This window comes from Mesoplodon densirostris, chromosome 2 (assembly GCF_025265405.1).
Source record: "Mesoplodon densirostris isolate mMesDen1 chromosome 2, mMesDen1 primary haplotype, whole genome shotgun sequence".
NCBI lineage: Eukaryota > Metazoa > Chordata > Mammalia > Artiodactyla > Ziphiidae > Mesoplodon > Mesoplodon densirostris.
Genome location: NC_082662.1, coordinates 155,577,966 through 155,599,190, shown reverse-complemented (window position 1 = coordinate 155,599,190; position 21,225 = coordinate 155,577,966). Strand labels below are relative to the sequence as shown.

Below are 21,225 nucleotides of genomic sequence, written 5' to 3'. Positions count from 1 at the left end.
CCATCTAAGTTTTCTTCTAGAATTTTTATGTTTTCTGGTCTTACGTTCAGGTTTTTAATCCATTTTGAGTTACTTTTTGTGTATGGTGTAGAGTTATATCCTTTTATGATAAACCTGTAATCCAGTAATTAAAATGTTCTCTGAGTTCTTTGAGCCATTATAGCAAATTAAATTGAACCCAGGGAGAGGGTTGTGGAAACCTGATTTGTAGCCACTGGATCAGAAGCTCAGGTAACAACCTGGACTTGCAATTGTCATCTGAAGTCAGAGGATGGGGTGGGGGTTCAGTCTTGTAGAGCTTGACCCTTAACCTTGGAATCTGAATGCGATCTCCAGTGTCAGAATTGAGTTGAATTGTAGGACACCCAGCTTGTGTTGAAGAATTGCTTGGATATGGGGAAACACCCTCACACACATTGTAATTGGAGTCAGAATTCTATAGAGCTTTTTCTTTTTTAATCTCTTTATGTGATAAATTACATTGATTTGTTTTTTTTCTTAGCGTTAAAGCAACCTTATGTTGCTGAATGAATCCAGCATGTTAGTCATCATGTGTTAGCCTTTTTATATATTGCTGGATGTGATTTGCTGTTTTCTTGGTAAGGACCTTAGTGTTAATGTTCATAAGGTATATTTTTCTGTAGTTTTCTTGTAATGTTTTATCTGGTTTTGGAATCATGGTAATACAGGCCTTTTGAACTGAGTTGGGACGTTTTCCTTCTTTTTTTTGGCAAGAGTTTGTATTAGGTTTCCCTAAACATTCCACTGAATTCAGCAGTGAAGCAGTCTGGGCCTGGGGATTTTTTGGGTAATGATTTTAAATTACAGACCCAGTTTCTTTAACAGATAAAGAGCTATTCAGATTATCCATTTCTTTTCTTTTTAAATAAATTTATTTATTTATTTATTTTTGGCTGCATTCTGCCTTCCTTGCTGCATGCAGGCTTTATCTAGTTGCAGCAAGTGGGGGCTACTCTTCGTTGTGGTGCACGGGGTTCTCATTGCAGTGGCTTCTCTTTGTTGCAGAGCATGGGCTGTAGGTGTGCGATCTTCAGTAGTTGTGGCATGCAGGCTCAGTAGTTGTGGCACATGGACTTAGTTGCTCTGTGGCATGTGGGATATTCCTGGACCAGGGCTCGAACCCGTGTTCCCTGCACTGGCAGGCGGATTCTCAACCACTGCACCACCAGGGAAGTCCCAGATTATCCATTTCTTTTTGAATGAGCCTTGATACTTTGTCTTTCAAGAAGATGTCCATTTCATCTCAGTTGTCAAAGTTGTTGAAATAAGTTTGTTTATAATATTCACTCATTGTCTTTTTAAGATCTGTAGGATCTGTGGTGAAGCTCCTTCTTTCATTCCTAATATTGATAATTTCTCTTTGTTTCATGATCAGTCTAGCTAAAGATTTATCCAGTGATTTTTCAAAGAACCAGCTTTTGGTTTTATTGATTTTTCCCACCTGTTTTCTATTTCATTTATTTCTGTGCTTATCTGTATTATTTCCTTCTTTCTGTTTATTTTGGGTTAATATTTACCTTAAGAGCAAGAAAAGAAAATTTGGTCATTGATTTTGGTCCTTCTTTTCTAATATAAACATTTAAGGCTATTGATTTTCTCTAAGTACTACTTTAGCTGTATCTCACAAATTTTGATGTGATGTATTTTCATTTAGTTCAAAATATTTTCTAATTTCCTTTGTGATTTCTTTTGTCTTATGGGTTATTTAACAGCATGTTGTTTAATTTCCAATACTTGGGGGCTTTTCAGAGATGTTGTTGAGTTATAATTTAATTTGATTGTGTTAAGAAAACATAGTCTGATTTCATTCCTTGTAAATATATTGAGACTTATGTGGTGCAAAATATATTTATGTGGGTGAATGTTTCATATCTACTTTGAAGGAAAGTTTGGGTAGAGTGTTCTCTGCTATATTTGGGTAGAGGGTTCTATAAATGTCAATTAGTAAAGTTGGTTATAGTGTTATTCAGGAATTCTATATTTTTACTGATGTTTTCCTACTTTTTCCATTAATTACTGCAGGATCAGTGTTGAAATCTTCAAATATAATTGTGAATTTGTCTATTTTACCTTTCAGCTTCAGATATTATAAGTCTCTGTTAGGTGCATACATATATAGGATTGATATGTGTTCCTGATGAATTGCCCTATTTATCATTATGAAATGTCCCTCTTTATGGCTCATAATGTTCCTTGTTTTGGAGTCTACTTTGTTTGATATTACCATAGTGATGTTAGCTTTCTTTAGATGTTAGCACTGTGTATCTTTTTATATACTTTTATTTTTAACATACCTGTTTTATATTTAAAATGTGTTTCCTTTAGACAGTATATGGTTGTCTTGCTTCTTTATTTAATCTGTCAATCTCTGTCATTTAATGGGGGTGTGTATACCATTTATATTTAGTGTAATTACTGGTATGGTTTGATTTAAGTCTGATTTTTGTGGGGTTTTTTCCTATTTTTTTATTTTGGATTAGTTTTTAAAAATAAAAATTTTAAACCAATTTTAGGTTCACAGCAAAGTTGAACAGAAAGTAGAGAGGGTCCCCGTATACTCCCTGCCCCCACATTCATGCAGCCTCTTCTACTATGAGCATCCTGCAGCAGAGTGGTACCTTTGTTACAGTTGGTGAACCTCCACTGACACATCACAATCACCCAAAGTCTACAGTTTACATTAGGGTTCACTCTTGGTATTGTAAATTCTGTGGGTTTTGACAAATGTGTAATGACATATATCCACATTGTAGTATCACACAGAATAGTTTCACTGCCCCTCAGATCCTCTGTCCTCCATCTGCTCTTCTCTCCCTCCTCCCTAGCCCCTAGCAACCACTGATCTTTTTACTGTTTCTATAGTTCTGTGTTTTCTAGAATGTCATATAGTTGGAATCATACAAATGTTGCCTTTTAAATTGCCTTCTTTCACTGAATGATATGCATTTAAGGTTCCTCCGTGTCTTTTCATGGCTGGATAGCTCATTTTTTTGTGCTGAGTAATATTCCATAGTGTGCATACATTGCAGTTTATCTATCCATTTACCTACTGAAGGACATCTTGGTTGCTTCCAGGTTTTGGTTATGAGTAAAGCCGCTATAAACATCTGTGTGCAGTGTTTTGTGTAGACATAAGTTTTCAGCTCCTTTGGGTAAATACCAAGGAGCATGATAGCTCTATCGTATGATAAGAGTTTAGTTTAGTTTTGCAAGAAACTGCCAAACTCTCTTTCAAAGTGGCTGTATCATTTTGCATTCCCACCAGCAGTGAATGAGAGTTCCTGTTGCTCCACATCCTCATTAGCATTTGGTGTTGTCAGTGTTTTGGATTTTGGCCGTTCTACTAGGTATATAGTGGTATATCACTGTTGTTTTAATTTACAATTCTCTAATGACATATGATGTTGAACATCTTTTAATAGGCTTACTTTGCTATCTGTATATCTTCCTTGGTGAGATGTCTGTTCAGATCTTTTGCCCAGTTTTTAATTAGGTTGTTTGTTTTCTTACTGTTGAGTTTTAAGGGTTCTTTGTATATTTTGTATGACAACTCTTTATCAGATATGTCTTTTGCAATTTTTTTGGCAGTTTTTGGCTTGTCTTTTCATTCTTTTGATGTTGCTTTCACAGAGCAGAAGTTTTTAATTTTAATGAAGTCCTGCTTGTCACTTATTTCTTTTTTGGATCATATCTTTGGTGTTGTATCTAAAACGTCATCACTATACCCAAGGTCATCTATGTGTTCTCCTATGTTCTCTTCTAGGAGTTTTAATAGTCTGTATTTTACACTTAGGTCTGTGATCCATGTTAAGTTAATTTTTGTGAAGGGTGTAAGGTCTGTCTCTAGATTCAGTTTTTTGCACGTGGATGTCTAGTTTTTCCAGCACCACTGTTGAAGATTCTCTTCTCTCCATTGTATTGCCTTTTCTCTTTGGCAAAGATCAGTTGGCTATATTTTTGTGGATCTATATCAGCATTCTTTGTTCTGTTCCATTGGTCTATTTGTCTGTTCTTTTTTTTTTTTTGCAGTATGCGGGCCTCTCACTATTGTGGCCTCTCCCGTTGCGGAGCACAGGCTCCAGACGCGCTGGCTCAGTGGTCATGGCTCACGGGCCCAGCCGCTCTGCGGCATGTGGGATCTTCCCGGACCAGGGCACGAACCCGTGTTCCCTGCATTGGCAGGAAGACTCTCAACCACTGCGCCACCAGGGAAGCCCCATTTGTCTGTTCTTTTGCCAATACCACACTGCCTTGATTACTGTAGCTTTGTATTGATAGTAAATCTTGAAGTCAGATGGTGTCAGTCCTCCAAATTTGTTCCTCTCTTTCAATATTGAGGTAGCTATTCTGGGTCTTTTGTCTCTCCATATAAACTTTAGAATTGATTTGTTGATATCCCCCCAAAAAAACTTGCTGGGATTTTGATTGGGATTGGATTGAATCTATAGATCAAGTTGGGAAGAACTGACATCTTGACAGTATTGAGTCTTCCTATCTGTGAACATGGAATATCTCTCCATTTATTTAGTAGTAGTTCTTTGATATCTTTCATCAGTGTTTTTTATTGTTCCTCATATAGATTTTGCACCTATTTTGTTAGATTTATATCTAAGTGTTTCATTTTGGGGACACTAATGTAAATGGCTATGTGTTTTTCCTTTAGAATTCCACTTGTTCCTTGCTGGTATATAGGAAAGTGATTGGCTTTTGTATTATTAACTTTGTATTCTCCAACATTGCTATAATTGCATATTCATTCCAGTTTTTTGGTTGATTCTTTGGGATTTCTATATAGACAACTGTGTCATCTTCAAGCAAAGATAGTTGTATTTCTTCCTTCTGAATTATTATACAGTTGACCCTTGAATACTGCAGGGGTTAGGGGTGCCTACCCCTTGCACAGTCAAAAATCTGCATACATGTTTTGACTCCCCCAAAACAACTACTGATAACCTACTGTTGACCAGAAGCCTTTCTGATAACATAAACATTTTATTAACATGTTTTATATATTATATGTTAGTATATACTGTATTCTTGTAATACAGGAAGCTAGAGAAAAAGTGTTAAGAAAATCATAAGAAAAATACATTTACAGAACTCTACTATATTTATCAATAGCATAAGTTTATATTGTCTGTTTACAAGATGAATTATCTGTCAGTACTTATATCAATATTGTTTTACATGATACAAAACACTGTATATATTATACATATTACTAACACTAGACATCAGAAATGAAAAGATAATGTGAAACAGAAAATAATATTAGTTACAGGTACAGTGATTCATGCATTGATGTTGTAGAAGCAGCAATGTGATTGCTTTATGATAGCCTAAAGTAATCGATATGATTGCTTCATGGTAGCCTAGCCTGTACACTAATGAATGACTTATAAAATTTTTATGACATTCAGTATTATATTCATAATACAGTATTGGAAGCATTGTTTCATTTTTTTTAAAAACCACTTACCTGTGATTATAGGCTGATGAGCAGTTTCTCCAATTACGAGAGACATACTGTATAGTAATATAATTCTTTGAAAGCACAGTTATAAAACAGTAAGAAAATGAAGACATTATTTTTATATTAAATATCACTCATCTTATGCCTATGTAAGGATAGACCAGTATTTACATGTATTTTATGCATTCATGACATACCTTTAAAATTTTTTTTGAATATTTCTAGGCTACGTGGTTCACCTACAAGTTTATTCAACTTGTCATAAACCTCCAAAACTTTTTAATATATTTACTGAAACAAATCTGTGTGTAAGTGGATCTGTACAGTTCAAATCCATGTTGTTCAAGGGTCAGCTGTACTTTCTATTTCCTTTTCTTATCTTACTGAATTATCTAGGACTCCTAGAACAGTATTGAAAAGCAGCGGTGAGAGGGGACATCCTTACCTTATTCCTGATTAAGTATTTTTTATGATTCTGTTTTGTTGCTGTTATTTGTTTATTAGTTATAACTCTTCAAAAATATTTTTAATGGATGCCTTAGGGTTCTCAACATATGTTTTTAATTTATCACAGTTGATCCTCATGTAATATTATACTATTTCATGTAGATTAAGAACTTTAGAACAATAGATTTAATTTTCTCTCTTCCCATCCTTTGTGCCATTGTTGTGATACATTTTAATTGTGTATATGTTATAAGCTCCTTAATGCATTTTTATTTTTGCTTTAAAGTATTTATTTTGAATAAGCAACATTTAAGTAATAAAAATATTAAAATAAATTACCTATTTATTTTTAAAAGTCTCCAATCCTTTGCACCCAAATTTCCCTTCAGTATAATGTTCCTTCTGCCTGAAAATTTTTAACATTTCCTATAACATAAATATGTTGGCAATGAATATTCTCAGCTTTTGTTCATCTGAAAAAGTCTTTGTCTTCATTTTTTAATGATACTTCTTCTGGGTATAGAATTCTGGGGTGATAGTTCTTTTTCTTTTAGAACTTCAGAGACAGTTTCATTGCTGTCTGGTCTGCATAGTTTCTGACAATAAATCTGTAGTCATTCTTTGTTCTTCTGTACATAACGTGGGTTTTTTTTTCCCCCTTTGATGCTTTCAAGATTTTCTCTTTATCATTGTTTTTCTGCAGTTTCATTCTGGTGTCCCTTGGTAGAGTTTTCTTTATTTGTTCTGGTCGAGATTTACTGAGCTTTTTGCAGAGGGTTTTATAATTTTCATGAGATCTGGAAATTTATTTCTAATTAAAAATCTTTATTGAGGTATGATTGACGTACAAATAGCTGTGTATGTTTAATGTATACAACCTGATGAGTTTGGAGATAATTATATACCTCTGAAACCATCACCACAGCCAATATGGTAAACATATTCATCACCTGCCCTCTTTATTTTTATTTTATTTTATTTATCTTATATGTTTGTTTATTTATTTATTTATTTTGGCCATGCCACGTGGCTTGTAGGATTTTAGTTCCTCAACCAGGGATCGAACCCAGGCCCTTGGCAGTGAGCATGCAGAACCCTAACCACTGGACCACCAGGGAATTCCCTATTTTTATTTATTTTTAAATTTTTGTGATAAGGACACTTAACATAAGATCTACCCTCCTAGGAAATTTGGAGAATTTTTGTCTTCAAATATTTTTTCCCCTTTCCTCTTCTTCTAGGATGCCTGTATTAGACTGCTTGTTATTTCCTTGTGGATTGTTGGGGCTCTGTTCTTTTTCTTTCTCTGAGTCTCTTCCCCTCCACCTCCCCACTGTGTGCTTCATTTTAGGTACTTTCTCTTGCTGTCTTCAAATTCAGTGATCTTCTTTTGCATTTAATCCCATCCAGATTATTTTTCATTTTAGACATTATATTTTTAAGTTCTACATATTCCACTTGGATCTTTTTTATGTCCTTTATTTATTTCTTTATTATGTTCATACTTTCTTTATATACATAAGCATATTTATAAGATTTATAATAACTTTTAATGATCTTAACTGCTAATTTTATCACCTCTATCATTTCTGGGTTTTGAATTTATTTTCCTTCTTTTTTTTTTTTTTTTTTTTTGACTGCACCAGAGCATGCAGCATCTTAGTTTCCCAAACAGGGATCAAACCTGTGCCCCCTGCAGTGGAAGCATGGAGCCCTAACCACTGGACCACCTGGGAATTCCCTATTTTCCTTCTTGATGTGGTCACATTCTCCTACCTCTTTGCATGGCTGGTAACTTTGATTAGCTGCTAGACATTATGAATTGTTGAGCTTCACTCAGTTAATTTACTTGGAATGGATCATTTTGAGTTTTGCTTTTAAGATTTGTTAGGGCGGGTACTGTCAATTGAATTGTGTTCCTTTAAAATTCATATGTTGAAACCCTAACCCCCAATGTGATAGTATTTGGAGATGGGGCCTTTGGGAAGTAGAGTTCAATGAAGTTGTGAGGGTGGAGCCCTCGTGATGGGATTAGTGCCCTTATAAGAAGAGAAACCAGAGAGCTTGCTCTCCTCCATGTACACCAAGGAAAGGCCGTGAGAGCACACAGCAAGAAGGCAGCCATCTGCAAGTCAGAAAGAAAATCCTCACCAGGATCCAACTATGCTGTGTCAGCCAAAAAAAATTGCAGAACCTGTAAGTAGAGAGTTATGTTTTATTCAGCAGACATTCTTAGTACTCCAAGCCTGGGAGACAGCCTCTCAGATAAATGCTGAGAAAACTGTTCCAAAGAGGAAGAGGGGGAAACCAGGATATATAGGAGTTTTTATAACAATACCAGGTAGTTGGAACAAAAGACTACTGTAAATAAAAGAAAACTAGATATCTCAAGTTATGGAATTTAGTTAGTACTTTTTTACATAGGGGAAGATGCAAGAGTCTGGGTTCACTGAAATAATTCCTTTGATATGCACCTCAGCTATCTGGGGCCACTATCCTATGATTTCCCATCCTGAGTTTCCTCAGGCTGCACCACTGGGAGTAGCTGCAGTCCGATAGCTGCTAGATGGTGGGCATTCCTTGTTTTTATCCTGAGTTCCATCAGGGCTCACCATCTGGGGTAGCTACAATTGCTGATGACTTCAACATCCTTTATTTACTGATATGGCAAGCGATATTTTATTTCTTAGCTGGAACCCTGATCTTGGGCTTCCAGTCTCCAGAACTGTGAGAAAATACATTTCTGTTGTTTAAAGCTACCTAATCTAAGTTATTTTGCTATAGAACCCTTAGCAGGCTAAGACTGCTAGTCCAGAGAAACCTTCAGTCTAGGGCTAATTTGGCTCCACCACTGAGGCATTACCTTTCTGAGGATTCACCTGGATGTGTTAAGAGGTCCTTCCATTCTGCCTTAGTGGGACACTTAACTATTCTCAGCTCTGTGTGAGCTCTGGATATTATTTGGCCTGTTGTTTCTTATTGTTTGTTTCCCCAGCCTCAGAGAACATCCCCTTCCCTTGCCTTATGCACACATCAGTGCTCATCCAGAAACTTGAGGGGTCCCTCTGCAGACCTCCAGAGCTATATCTCTCTGTGCCAATCCCTACTCTCCATACCTACCTGTATATTAGCATCCTTTTCCTCCCCAAACTGGAATCTGTCTCCTCAGTTCATCTGTTTCTATTACCTCTTGCTGTGCTACAGACTGAACTCTCCAGGCTGTCAGGTGAGGCAGTTTAGGACTCACCGCTCAGTTGCACACTGTTATTTAACATCTGAAACTCATTATTTTCCACCTGTTTATGGTAGGAGGGTGGGAGCCATAACTTTCTTTTGAATGATGAAGTTTTCTTAATACAGAAAACTCAGCCTAAGAAAGTTACAGTCCTACTGCCAAAAGATAGTTTTCACTCCTGTTCCTTTCTTTTTTTCTTTTTTTAAATAGAGAAAAGGAATTTTGCCTTTTTTAAATTTATTAATTAATTTATTTATTTATGGCTGTGTTGGCTCTTCGTTTCTGTGTGAGGGCTTTCTCTAGTTGCAGCAAGTGAGGGCCACTCCTCACCGCAGTGCACGGGCCTCTCACTATCGCGGCCTCTCTTGTTGTGGAGCACAGGCTCCAGACGCGCAGGCTCAGTAATTGTGGCTCACGGGGCCAGTCGCTCCGCGGCATGTGGGATCTTCCCAGACCAGGGCTCGAACCCGTGTCCCCTGCATTGGCAGGCAGATTCTCAACCACTGTGCCACCAGGGAAGCCCCACTCCTGTTCCTTTCATAGTGATTTCCCCGTTGTTTAGATTTCTTTTATTTTTCCTGACATTTCCTGTGCTGGAGAGACCTGACACCAGCATGGTCATCTTCCTTGGTAGATAAACTGACTGTATGTTTGTCAATTCCTGTCTTTATCTTTGAAATTCAGAAGGTTACAATGAACTAACTGTTGGACTCTTTTTCATTAATTTTATCAAAAAAAATTGCATTTTTAAAAATGATTTTTTTCCAAACTGATATACAGAAAAGTACCAGTATGTTCTACAAAAAATGGTATGTTAGTGTCTGTTTTCTCCATACCTTTTGGTTATATAACCCATGGGATTTCATGTGGTTGTTAAAAACTCAAATGTTAATTCTTGAAACATGGTTAAATACAAAAATATTTTCTCTGACCGAAAGCTACACATAGTCTAATTGTTTCATATCCATTTTTGGTTACTGACAAAGTTGAACTTTTAAAATTGTTTATTAGCCACTTTAATTTATTTTGATGAATTATCTGTTCTCTTCCTTTGCCTATTTTTCTCTTGAGATATGCTCATCTTAATGAGTGGAAGAAAGTTTGCTTAGTCAATTTTTACTTAGTGAAATGAAGGAATTTTGGCTGTCATAGGCTAGAAATTTATTTTTCTAAATTGTCATTTTTCCTTTTTTGAAATAGAAGTTCACAAGTTAGGAATATCAAATCTATTAGTCTTTTTCTTTTACTTCTGCCTCTGATCTCATACCTACAAAGCTCTTCCCCGCTTGAAGGTTTAAGATTGGTTTCTCACTCATCATAATCTGCAGTATATTGTAGACAAAAAGGGAACTGTTATTTGTTTGAGAGACCATGATATGCCCTGCATTTTCTTATATTGTCTCATTTTAAGTTACTCATAAAACAGGATATCTGGGATATTAGACTTACAATTCCTGTTTTACAGAGAAAGCAGCTGAGGTGTGAGAGGTTAAATAACTTCTTTTTTTTTTTTTTTTTTTTTTTTTTTTGCGGTATGCGGGCCTCTCACTGCTGTGGCCTCTCCCATTGCGGAGCACAGGCTTCGGACGCGCAGGCTCAGCGGCCATGGCTCACAGGCCCAGCCGCTCTGCGGCATGTGGGATCTTCCCGGACCGGGGCACGAACCCGTATCCCCTGCATTGGCAGGCAGACTCCCAACCACTGCGCCACCAGGGAAGCCCCTAAATAACTTCTTAATTAGAAAGTTTCACTGCCAAAACTTAAACTCAGATTTGTCCGTTCGCATTGTTCTTCATTGTTCTGCATATGCATAAGCATCTAGAGGGAGACAACTCATATCTTTTTCAGCTTAAATAACCTACTATGCTAAGGAGATGCTCAATAAGTCTTAGGAAATTAACTCTAGTGAACACATGGCAACTAGATGTGTCATTTTTCCAGCTGAAGACTCAAATAGTAGCCTTTAGAAGCTTTATTCAAATTGCAATGCAGCAATGAACTTTAAATTAGGATCAGCTCACTTTTTTTTGTATAGAAAAAATTTTGAAAGTTCACAAGAGAAATAATTATTCAGAATAAGCATTATCTGTTTTCTAGTCATTCTGATGAGTTTTGAAATATTTATCTGTCTCAAATTCCCTTCGTCTAAGACCCTAACAGCAATGGAATGCCTAACATTTCCACTGTTGGTGCTAATGCCTTACTCAAAATTATAGTCATCCAAAGACTTCAATTAAACTGCTCATCTGCACTAAGAATAAATAAAACGTAAACCTCCATTTTATAGTAACACATGCATATACACAAATCAAAAGATTAATTTACCCTAAAGAAGATCCAAGGATCATGGGAATTGTACATGCAGATTTGGAGGGGAGAGAAGTGACAAGGTTAGACACCAAAGAGAAACTTGCCAAGCTCGTGATGTTGCCCAAGGTGAAATTCTGAGTTAGAAGCACATTTACCATGTCTAAATGATGTAACTAAGTAGAATCTAAATCAATGTGACTTTAATATAAATGGTGTTCTGTGCCTCCTGTGTAATGCTCTCAGAGCGCTAGGCCAGGCAAGTCTCCAGGGCCAGAAGACCTGTTGGGTTCCTGAGTCATCTTTGGGCTGGGGGTCCATTGGGAGATAAAGCTTTGGAGGTTAATAAAGACTGGGACCCTGAACGTTTCAGTATTCAGCAAGTGAAGTGAAGGAATTTTGGCTGTCATAGGCTAGAAATGTATTTTTCTAAATTGTATATTATTTTTGTATATAAAAAACGTATATTATTTTTGTCATAGAAAAAACATTTAAAAAACAATCAGTTTCTCCTTTGTAAAATGAGGACTGGAGTTTCTTTTTCACCTGCAAGAGGAACAGGCAGGCTTGTTCATTAGTATCCTACCTTTTCCCATTTTCCTGCTTTATTTCACAAAAGCAAATGGTTAGAAAAATTTAAACCCTGTTTTTGAAAGACATGAATAATCTATTTACCACAGTCTATTCAATTTCCTTTATTTTGACCTCTTCCGAGGAAGTTTAGATGAGGGATGAAAATGTGAATGAGCAAGTATGGATTAGCTATTATCATTCTAATGAATGAAGCCTCAGACACTGTCCAGCCCAGCTCTTCAGAATTCTCTGCCTTAGTGTATAGACCTAGACTACAGCTAACAGTGATGTTACTTCACTTCCCATTAACAGGTTATTGCCCGTAAGAGAGTTTGGTCAGAGTAACAGGGATCTGGCATTTCTTTGTTCTCCAGCCTTACAACTAAGAGTATTGTCAATGAAAAAAATTAATCAATAGTCGATCTAAGAAAGAAATGGGAAATTTTATTCGAGCCAACCTGAGAATTATAACCCAGGAGGCAGTCTTTCAGAAAGCTCTGAAAACTGTTCCACCTGTTAGAGGTCAAGGCACAGTTACATCAGTGTTTGAGACAAAGGGTTATACATCAAAGTAACGTACTGACAGTTTACATAGTTCAACAAGGCAATTAGTAGGTTGTTGTGACCCCCCTACAGGATTGAGAAAGGAATTTTTATCTCCTCAGGAGTTACTTTGCTGGAGCCAGGAGGAAATTGTTTTTTGCTTTTATTTTTGTTTTTTGGCAAGTAGGCATTCCTGTGTCTTTTAAGGGGATCTAGTTAATGTATAATGCAGATGTACAATACACAGTAAAGCAGGTAGTGGCTCAAATGCGCAGAGAGAGAATTTTATGTTTAATTTTTCTTGTCCTGTCTTAACATAATTTTATTTCGTCAGTACCCCATCCTACCCTACTTTTAGAAAATTTATTGTAATATTCAGCATGAGATTTAAAGTAGGTACACCTGGAATTATAAAAGAAGTTCTGGTCTTAAATGAATTAAAAATCAGGGCTGGGTCTTAGTTTGCAACTAACTTTTTCACTCAAATAATTGATAGTTTTTACATGAATTAGATGCTGTGATTGGTACTGAATATAAGAAAAGAAGGATTTTAAATTTCACGTGATGACCTGGCTCCAGTGTCTATTAAGAGTGTCCTCAACAAGTAACTGGATCTATTAAACAATTACTGTCAAAAGGAGCCCTTCAGTAGTTCTTTAGTGCCATTCTCTGGAAGTTGCATTCTCTGGCCAACTTAGAGTAGCTGTTCCCTGCCTATTTTCCTGTGAGTTCAGATGAAATTTTTAGTTTGGCAAGTCAAATTTCATACTGCCTAGTTTTTAGTCAAATGAGATACTTAGCAAATATTTGATCAGTTGAAAGCGTCACTTCTGTATGTGTGTCTGTGCCAGTTTTGTGATCTTTATCAGAAACGTATTGTTTTACCATATGGCCAAAAGGTCTGCTGTATATTCCTCTAAGATGTAACTTCTGTTCCTTTCTGCTTTTAGCTTCATGTATCTTCCTTCCAAAATGCTTCCACCCTCATGTTTCTAAATATCACCCAGGTGTCTATGTTTTTAAAATTTTTCTCTTATTACAAAAGTAATACAGATAGATTGCAAAAGATTTGAAATACAGGAAAGCACAGAAGAAAATTAAAATCACATATTCTTTTATCACCCAGAAAAGTTGACTTTTTCTTTTAAAAAAAAAATTTAGCATCATTCTGGTTCAGGTTTGTGACTTGCTTTTTTAGTCAGAATTATGAATTATGAACATCCCACATTGTTAAATATTGTAATGTGACATAATTTTTAATGGCACTATGGATATGCCATAATTTTTTAACTTGGGGATTTTTTTAATGTTTTTTTATTGGGGTATAGTTGTTTTACAATGTTGTGTTGGTTTCTACTGTATAGCAAAGTAGAAACGCTATGCTATACAGCAAGTTCTCATTAGTTATCTATTTTATACATATTAGTGTATATATGTCAATCCCAATCTCCCAATTCATCCCACCCCCTCTTTCCCCTTGGTGTCCATACATTTGTTCTCTATGTCTGTGTCTCTATTTCTGCCTTGCAAACTGGTTCATCTGTACCATGTTTCTAGATTCCACATAAACTTGGGGATTTAGGCTGTTGCTATTTTTGCAATTAAACATAACCTTATTGATGAAAATCTTGCTCAAATTTGCAGATATCTCTGTTACTCCACAGGATAAAATTCTAGAGGAGCAATCACTACATCTAAAGGAACGTGTACTTTTATAGCTTATCATGTATGTAGCTAGGTTGTCCTCCATAAAAGTTGTTTCAGTTAACACTCACATAAGATGCATGTGTATGTGCTTCTTTCCTTGTACCTTTGCTAGTACTCAGTATAAATGGACACTTCTTCAGAACACCCTCCCCTGACCTCTCCCTCCTCACCAACCCTAGTCTAAGTTAGATCTCACATTGCTTTCCTAACACTTTCAGGCATAGTATTCTATCATGACACTCTGTGGGTTTTTCATAATGTTTATCGTAATTGTAATTATGTAGTTATATGACTGTCTCATGTTGGTCTCCCATCACTAGACTGCAAGTTCCATGAGGGCAGTGATCATACCTAGTTTATTTACCCCTGTATATTCAGTGCTGAGTACAATGTGAGGCACATAGTTTGTGTTCAGTACATATTTGTTAAGTGAATAAATGAGCATTATTGTAAAAATAATATTCCAATTTGATAGGCAAATAACTATATCTGACTATTAATGTCTGTTTATTAGAGGTTGAACTTTATGCTTTTATTGGCTAGCTAGTGTTAATTTTTAATCAATTGCCTATTCAATTTTCATCCACTTTTTTGAGGAGTATATCTTTTTGATTCAAAGCTCTTCTCTGAAAAAAAAAAAAAGCTCTTCTCTGCCCCTTCTCTGGTTCTGTAGGCTCCTATCTGAATATGGTATATATATATAGTGGGTTACTTTCCATCTTTATTTATGCCCCTATTTATGATCTTTTGTTCACTTGATTTATTGTCCATTTTTTCTGTTTGGTGTGTAGGCATCTGACACTAAAGCATTGTTGAAATCAGGGTGTCCTCTTGATTACTTTCTTCATGTCAATCACTGATTATCTCCCACTCCTACTTTCCCCCCAACATTATAACTTTTACCCTCTACTTATCTACTTATCTAGATATTCCCAGGATTACTTGGACTTTAAAAAATCTCCCGTCACCGCATTCAGTTTAAAGTCAGCTTAATTTACTCATCTAGCTTGAGGCAAACAACATTTTTTTCTTATCTTCCTGAGATGCATTCTGTTCCTAGCTAAGAGCCTATCATTTTGACATCTTAACCCAGGCTTGGCAAATATTGGGTTGGCTAAAAAGTTCGTTCGGTTTTTTCCATACGATGGCTCTAGTAGCACCTAGTTGTCTTTAGCTTCATTTGAAACAATTTTGTTAGATTGTATTGTGACAGCTGTCATATCAACATGCATTAAAAAAAACTTATCAAAATTGGTGAATTTTTGTGTAGCTGTGAAAAGTGACCCTTTTTTTGTCCCCTGAAACACCTAGCACAGTGGTAATTTACAGTAAGCCCCCTACATACGAACCTTCAAGTTGTGAACTTTCAAAGAGGCGAACGTGCGTTCCATCAGCGTCCGGTGTGAGTGAAATTGCAGCTTGCCCTCTGTCTCCTATTGCTGACGATCCTTCAGCTCTACCGTCTCGCACCTCCTTTCCCTCCTCCAGTCAGTAACTCTTCTTGCCTGTTCACTCTTTGCCAGCCCCTGTATGCCAGCTGTTGTACTGTACTACTGTACTTTTTGAGGTACTGTACTGTAAGATTAAAAATGTTTTCTTTATTTTTTTGTGTTTGTTTTTTATGTATTATTTGTGTGAAAAGTATTAAAAACCTATTACAGTACAGTTCTATATAGTACCTAGGCTAACTTTGTTGGACTTAACGAACAACTTGGACTTCTAAATGTGCTCTTGGAACTCATTTGTATGTAGGGGACTTACTGTAATAAGTTGTTGTATTGAATCTTCAATGGTGGGAGCATGTTGGGATGTGAAAAATCAATTATCTTTAGGTTCTCCCATTGTTCACTGGGCGAGCTTTAGGGAATTATCCCATGGCAGATTCAGAAGAAATATAAAGAACCTAAGACCAAGGGCTGAGGCATTTTGTGAAAGTTAGTTATATAATCTTAGGAATCTAATTCCCCCTTTCTCAGATCCTACTTTCATGTCAGCCTTAGGAGATAATGAGATTGTCTTCATTTTTCAGATGAAGAAACTGAAACCTAAAAGGTCACACAGTTTGTAAGTAATGACAGGCCAAGTGGCAATATGAAGAAATATTTTAAAAAAAGTTTAGAAGGAATAAATTAATAGTGATTATGTCTATGTGATAGGATTTTAGGTGGTTTGTATTTTTCTTTATATCCTTGTGTTTTTTCTAATGTATATTTTTTACATTTACTTATCAGCTCTAAATATAACTCCATGATCTTTCATTCTACTTTTTATAATTTTAAAAATATCCTGAATTTTATTATTTGCTTTCCTGTTAAATTTTATTCACCTGTTTATTTGTTTTTTTAACATCTTTATTGGAGTATAATTGCTTTACAATGGTGTGTTAGTTTCTGCTTTATGACAAAGTGAATCAGTTATATATATACATATATCCCCATATCTCCTCCCTCTTGTGTCTCCCTCCCACCCTTTCATTCTACTTTAGGTTTCTACTCTGTGGCTCTTCACTGGACCTTGGTATCTGGATATGTTCCATGATACTCTCTACTCCTAACTTCCTGTGCTTCCAGCTTATTTTTTCAGTTATTCCCATGCGTCATCTTTTTACCATATTGGGGCCTCTCTATGCCATTGGCTTCTCTCTACTAAAATCCTCTGACCCCTGCTATCTTAACTCAGGCCTCACCTATCTTTACTGCCTACCTGTTGAGTTTAGATAATCATCCATTTTTTTCCTCAACTTTATTTTTCCACTTTCTCAGCTGTCTGAGCTCCCTTTCCTTTCCTGCTGTTCTCAGGAGTGGGCCTTGCTTCTGAACTCACAGGGAGAATACTGAAGCTATCAGATAGTAACTCTCTCCACCTGCTGACCCACATTTACAGAGCCTTCCTGTATCCCTACTGGTCCTTCTTCATTTCTTTTTTTTTTTTTAATTAATTAATTAATTTATTTATTTTTGGCTGCATTGGGTCTTCGTTGCTGCACCCGGGCTTTCTCTAGTTGCGGCAAGTGGGAGCTAACTCTTCATTGCATTGCGCGGGCTCCTCATTGCGGTGGCTTCGCTTGTTGCAGGGCACGAGCTCTAGGCGCACGGGCTTCAGTAGTTGTGGCTCACGGGCTCTAGAGCGCAGGCTCAATTAGTTGCTCCACAGCATGTGGGATCTTCCCTGGCCAGGGCTTGAACCCGTGTCGCCTGCATTGGCAGACAGATTCTTAATCACTGTGCCACCAGGAAAGCCCTCTTCATTTCTACTACAACAGCAGGAGCTCTCCTTCCTGTCTCCTTAAGGCAAGACATTCCACTGGTGCCCTGGCTCACTCTCATTCCTGGCTCCCAGGGACCTTCCACCATCCCATCTCTAATCTGCATTAAATAATGTGTTTAATAAACATTGAATAATTTTATAAACAGAAGAAAATTAGTAACAAAAATCTTTACTGGGTAAAAGTATGGGATTTGGGGGCTTCCCTGGTGGTGCCGTGGTTAAGAATCCACCTGCCAGTGCAGGGGACATGGGTTCGAGTCCTGGTCTGGGAAGATCCCACATGCCGCAGGGCAGCTAAGCCCGTGCGCCACAACTACTGAGCCTGCACTCTAGAGCCTGCGAGCCACAACTGCTGAAGCCCGCATGCCTAGAGCCTGTGCTCCGCAACAAGAGAAGCCACCACATAAGCCTGTGCGCTGCAATGAAGAGTAGCCCCCACTCACCACAGGTAGAGATAGCCCGCGTGCAGCAGTGAAGACCCAATGCAGTCAAAAATAAATAAAAGCATAAAAAAAAAGAGTATGGGATTTTGTAATTGAAGACTCAATCTAGTTGTTATAGAGAATGTTAATTATCCTGGAAAATTTCAGTGTTTAGTTTTATAAAGAGTCCAACTACATAAAAAAGGACGAGGGAATTCCCTGGTGGTCCAGTGGTTAGGGCTCCCCTCTTTCACTGCTGAGGGCCTAGAATCGATCCCTGGTCAGGGAACTAAGATCTCACAAGCTGCGTGGCCAAAAAAAAAAACCCGAACAAACAAACAAAAAACCCTCAAACCTTTCTACATTAAAAAGTCTATATGTTTAAAAAAAAAAAAAGAGAGAGAATGAAATAATGCCATTTGCAGCAACATGGATGGACCTAGAGATTGTCATACTGAGTGAAGTAAGTCAGACAGGAAAGGACAAATATATGATATTGCTTATATGTGGAATCTAAAAAAATGGTACAAATGAACTTATTTATAAAACAGAAATAGAGTTACAGATGTAGAAAACAATCTTATGGTTACCAGAGGGGAAGTGGGGAAGGGATAAATGGGAGATTGGGATTGACATATACACACTACTCTATATAAAATAGATAACAAATAAGGGCCTACTGTATAGCACAGGGAACTCTACTCAGTACTCTGTAATGACCTATATGGGCAAAGACTCTAAAAAAGAATGGATATATGTATATGTATAACTGACTCACTTTGCTGTACAGCAGAAAGTAACACAACATTGTAAATCAACTATAGCCCAATAAAAATTTTAAAAACTATATTAAAAAAAAGAGTCCATCAACTCTAAATGTATTTTATAGGGTATGAAATGTTACAGTGCCTCTTAGGAACACTATTCTTCCATTTGATTGACGTACGTTTCCTTTGATAGATGTTTCCTTTAATACTGTTCAGATTTATCTTTGACTATTTTTTTTTTTGACTGTAACTTGAAAATTTTTTCCCCTTTTTTCATAGTTGGAGAATACCTTCAAATCAGTTATTGCACAAACTGGACCTGGAGGGACTATCAATCCAGAGCTAAAACATAAGATAAAATTTGTAAGTGTTTGCTGTTTCTGGGAAATGGATGAGAATAATTGATTATATATTTGGGTATCATTTGTGGTTAATTTTAATTTGCCTACAAATATTTTAGTTTTATATTTATTCCTGATCTTTTCAAATATATTACAAATGGAGTGGCTAATTTTTTAAGATTAGAAAAAAATAAATTTCATACTCCTAAACATTTTTAAAGTTCTCAAAATTATTTAGAAAATGTAAGTTCCTCCAAAAATTCTCCTTTCTTCCCCTCACCCCAATAAATCATTGTTAAAAGTTGAAGATCTTTCCAATACCAGGTTTATATGTATGTATGTCAAGTATTATTCTAAACAGTGCATGGTATCCCATTGTGTTGGTATACCGTATTTCATTTATGAAATCCGTTATTAACATTTGGGTTATTTCTAGCCTTGGCTATTAAAAAATGCTGCAGTTAATGTCCTTGAACATTTATCTAGAAGTAGAGTTGCCAAAGGTATTGAATATTTTTGTTTTGATAAATATTACTAAATTGCCCTCTAAAAGGTTTGAGCAAATTTACACTCCCACTGACAGTAAAATGTCACTATCCAATCATGTTGTTTTAACTTATACCTCTTGATTTTTACACTGAGCATCTTTTCATATGCTTAATCACCATTTACATTTCTTATGTGAATTGCATGTTCATGTCCTTGGCCTAATTTATTGTTTCTCCTCATTAATTTGTGAAAACTCTTTGGCTGTTTTGTGTTGGGCCAAAGGGTATGTATGTTTAAAATTTTGGTGGGAGCTGTTAATTCTGACTTGAATGGTCAAGAGTATCGTTACAACTCTTAGACTGCCTTATTTTATTCTGTTTCAGCTGTTGTGGTTTTACTGGGAGAAATGCAAAAACCTTGGTGCATTCAGGCCCTGTTTTTTTGTTTGGACATTTGACTAAGTGTCCAACAATTATTTACTTATTAACAATTATTTATTTATTTAAGGGTGTTCAATATGACTTTTTTTTATGGTAACAAAAAACTAGACAAAAATTAAGCATTCATTGAAAAAAGAATTGCTTACATTATCCACCCAAACTAGGGAGTATCATGTGGTTCATAAGAAGGTTTAGGGGCTTTCCTGGTGGCGCAGTGGTTGAGAGTCCGCCTGCCGATGCAGGGGACACGGGTTCGTGCCCTGGTCCGGGAAGATCCCACATGCCGCGGAGCGGCTGGGCCTGTGAGCCATGGCCGCTGGGCCTGCGCATCCGGAGCCTGTGCTCCGCAACGGGAGAGGCCACAACAGTGAGAGGCCTGTGTACCGCAAAAAAAAAAAAATAGAAGGTTTAGGTGTATCTCGATTAATTTACATGGAAGTATCTTCTTGGTATATTGTTGGACTTTAAAAACAGGTTTTATAGAATAGCACGTTTAGTATTGTCCTTTCATGTAAAAACTGTAATGTGAGTATGTGTGTGCATAAAAAGGTTTCTGAAAGGATGTTTTCTGAAATGCAACAACAGCTGTCTCTGGGTCGTAGGATTTTGGAATAATTTTTACTTTATATTTTTCTGAAGGTTGAATTAGAATTTTTAATAAGATATAATATCTGGAAAGGTCTAGGAAAACACAAAGCTTTTTATACCTTATTGGGATAGAACAAGTCCACTTCTAGGAATTTATCCTAAAAATATTTGCACAAGTATGCAAAATGCAAGTATGAAGATAATTGTTGCAATATTTGTGATGATGAGAAACAGGAAACAGCCATACATAATTAAATAAATAAATTTTATTATATTGACTGTTTGAAGAAAGTATAGTTAATGATACTGAAAGCCCAGCCTCTGTACTCTTGTGTCAAATTGAATCTCGGAGACATAGAGTTTTGGGTGAAGTAGAAAAGAATAGCTTTATTGCTTTGCCAGGCAAAGGGGGACACAGCAGGCTCGTGCCTTGAAAACTATGTGTCCCGACCCAGGGGAGTCTGGTGAGGAGTTTTATGGCAACAGTTCAAGGGTGGGGTTGCTGATAAGATTAAGGTGTGTGAAGGGGCTGCATTCCTTTAATCTCGTCTCAGGTAATCTTCTTGAAGAGCTTTTCTGGTTCCTTTAGTGTGGCCTCAGGTGGT

At 36.6% G+C, this 21,225-nt stretch overlaps 1 protein-coding gene across 1 annotated transcript in view; it reads left to right on the top strand.

Moving 5' to 3' along the window:
- Window positions 1-21,225, top strand: part of TDRD5 (tudor domain containing 5) — an 89,450-nt gene that overhangs the window by 9,140 nt on the left and 59,085 nt on the right. Inside the window, exon 5 of the mRNA XM_060088537.1 lies at window positions 19,042-19,125. Within this exon, the coding sequence (XP_059944520.1) occupies window positions 19,042-19,125 (84 nt within the window). The remainder of the gene's footprint in view (window positions 1-19,041; window positions 19,126-21,225) is intronic.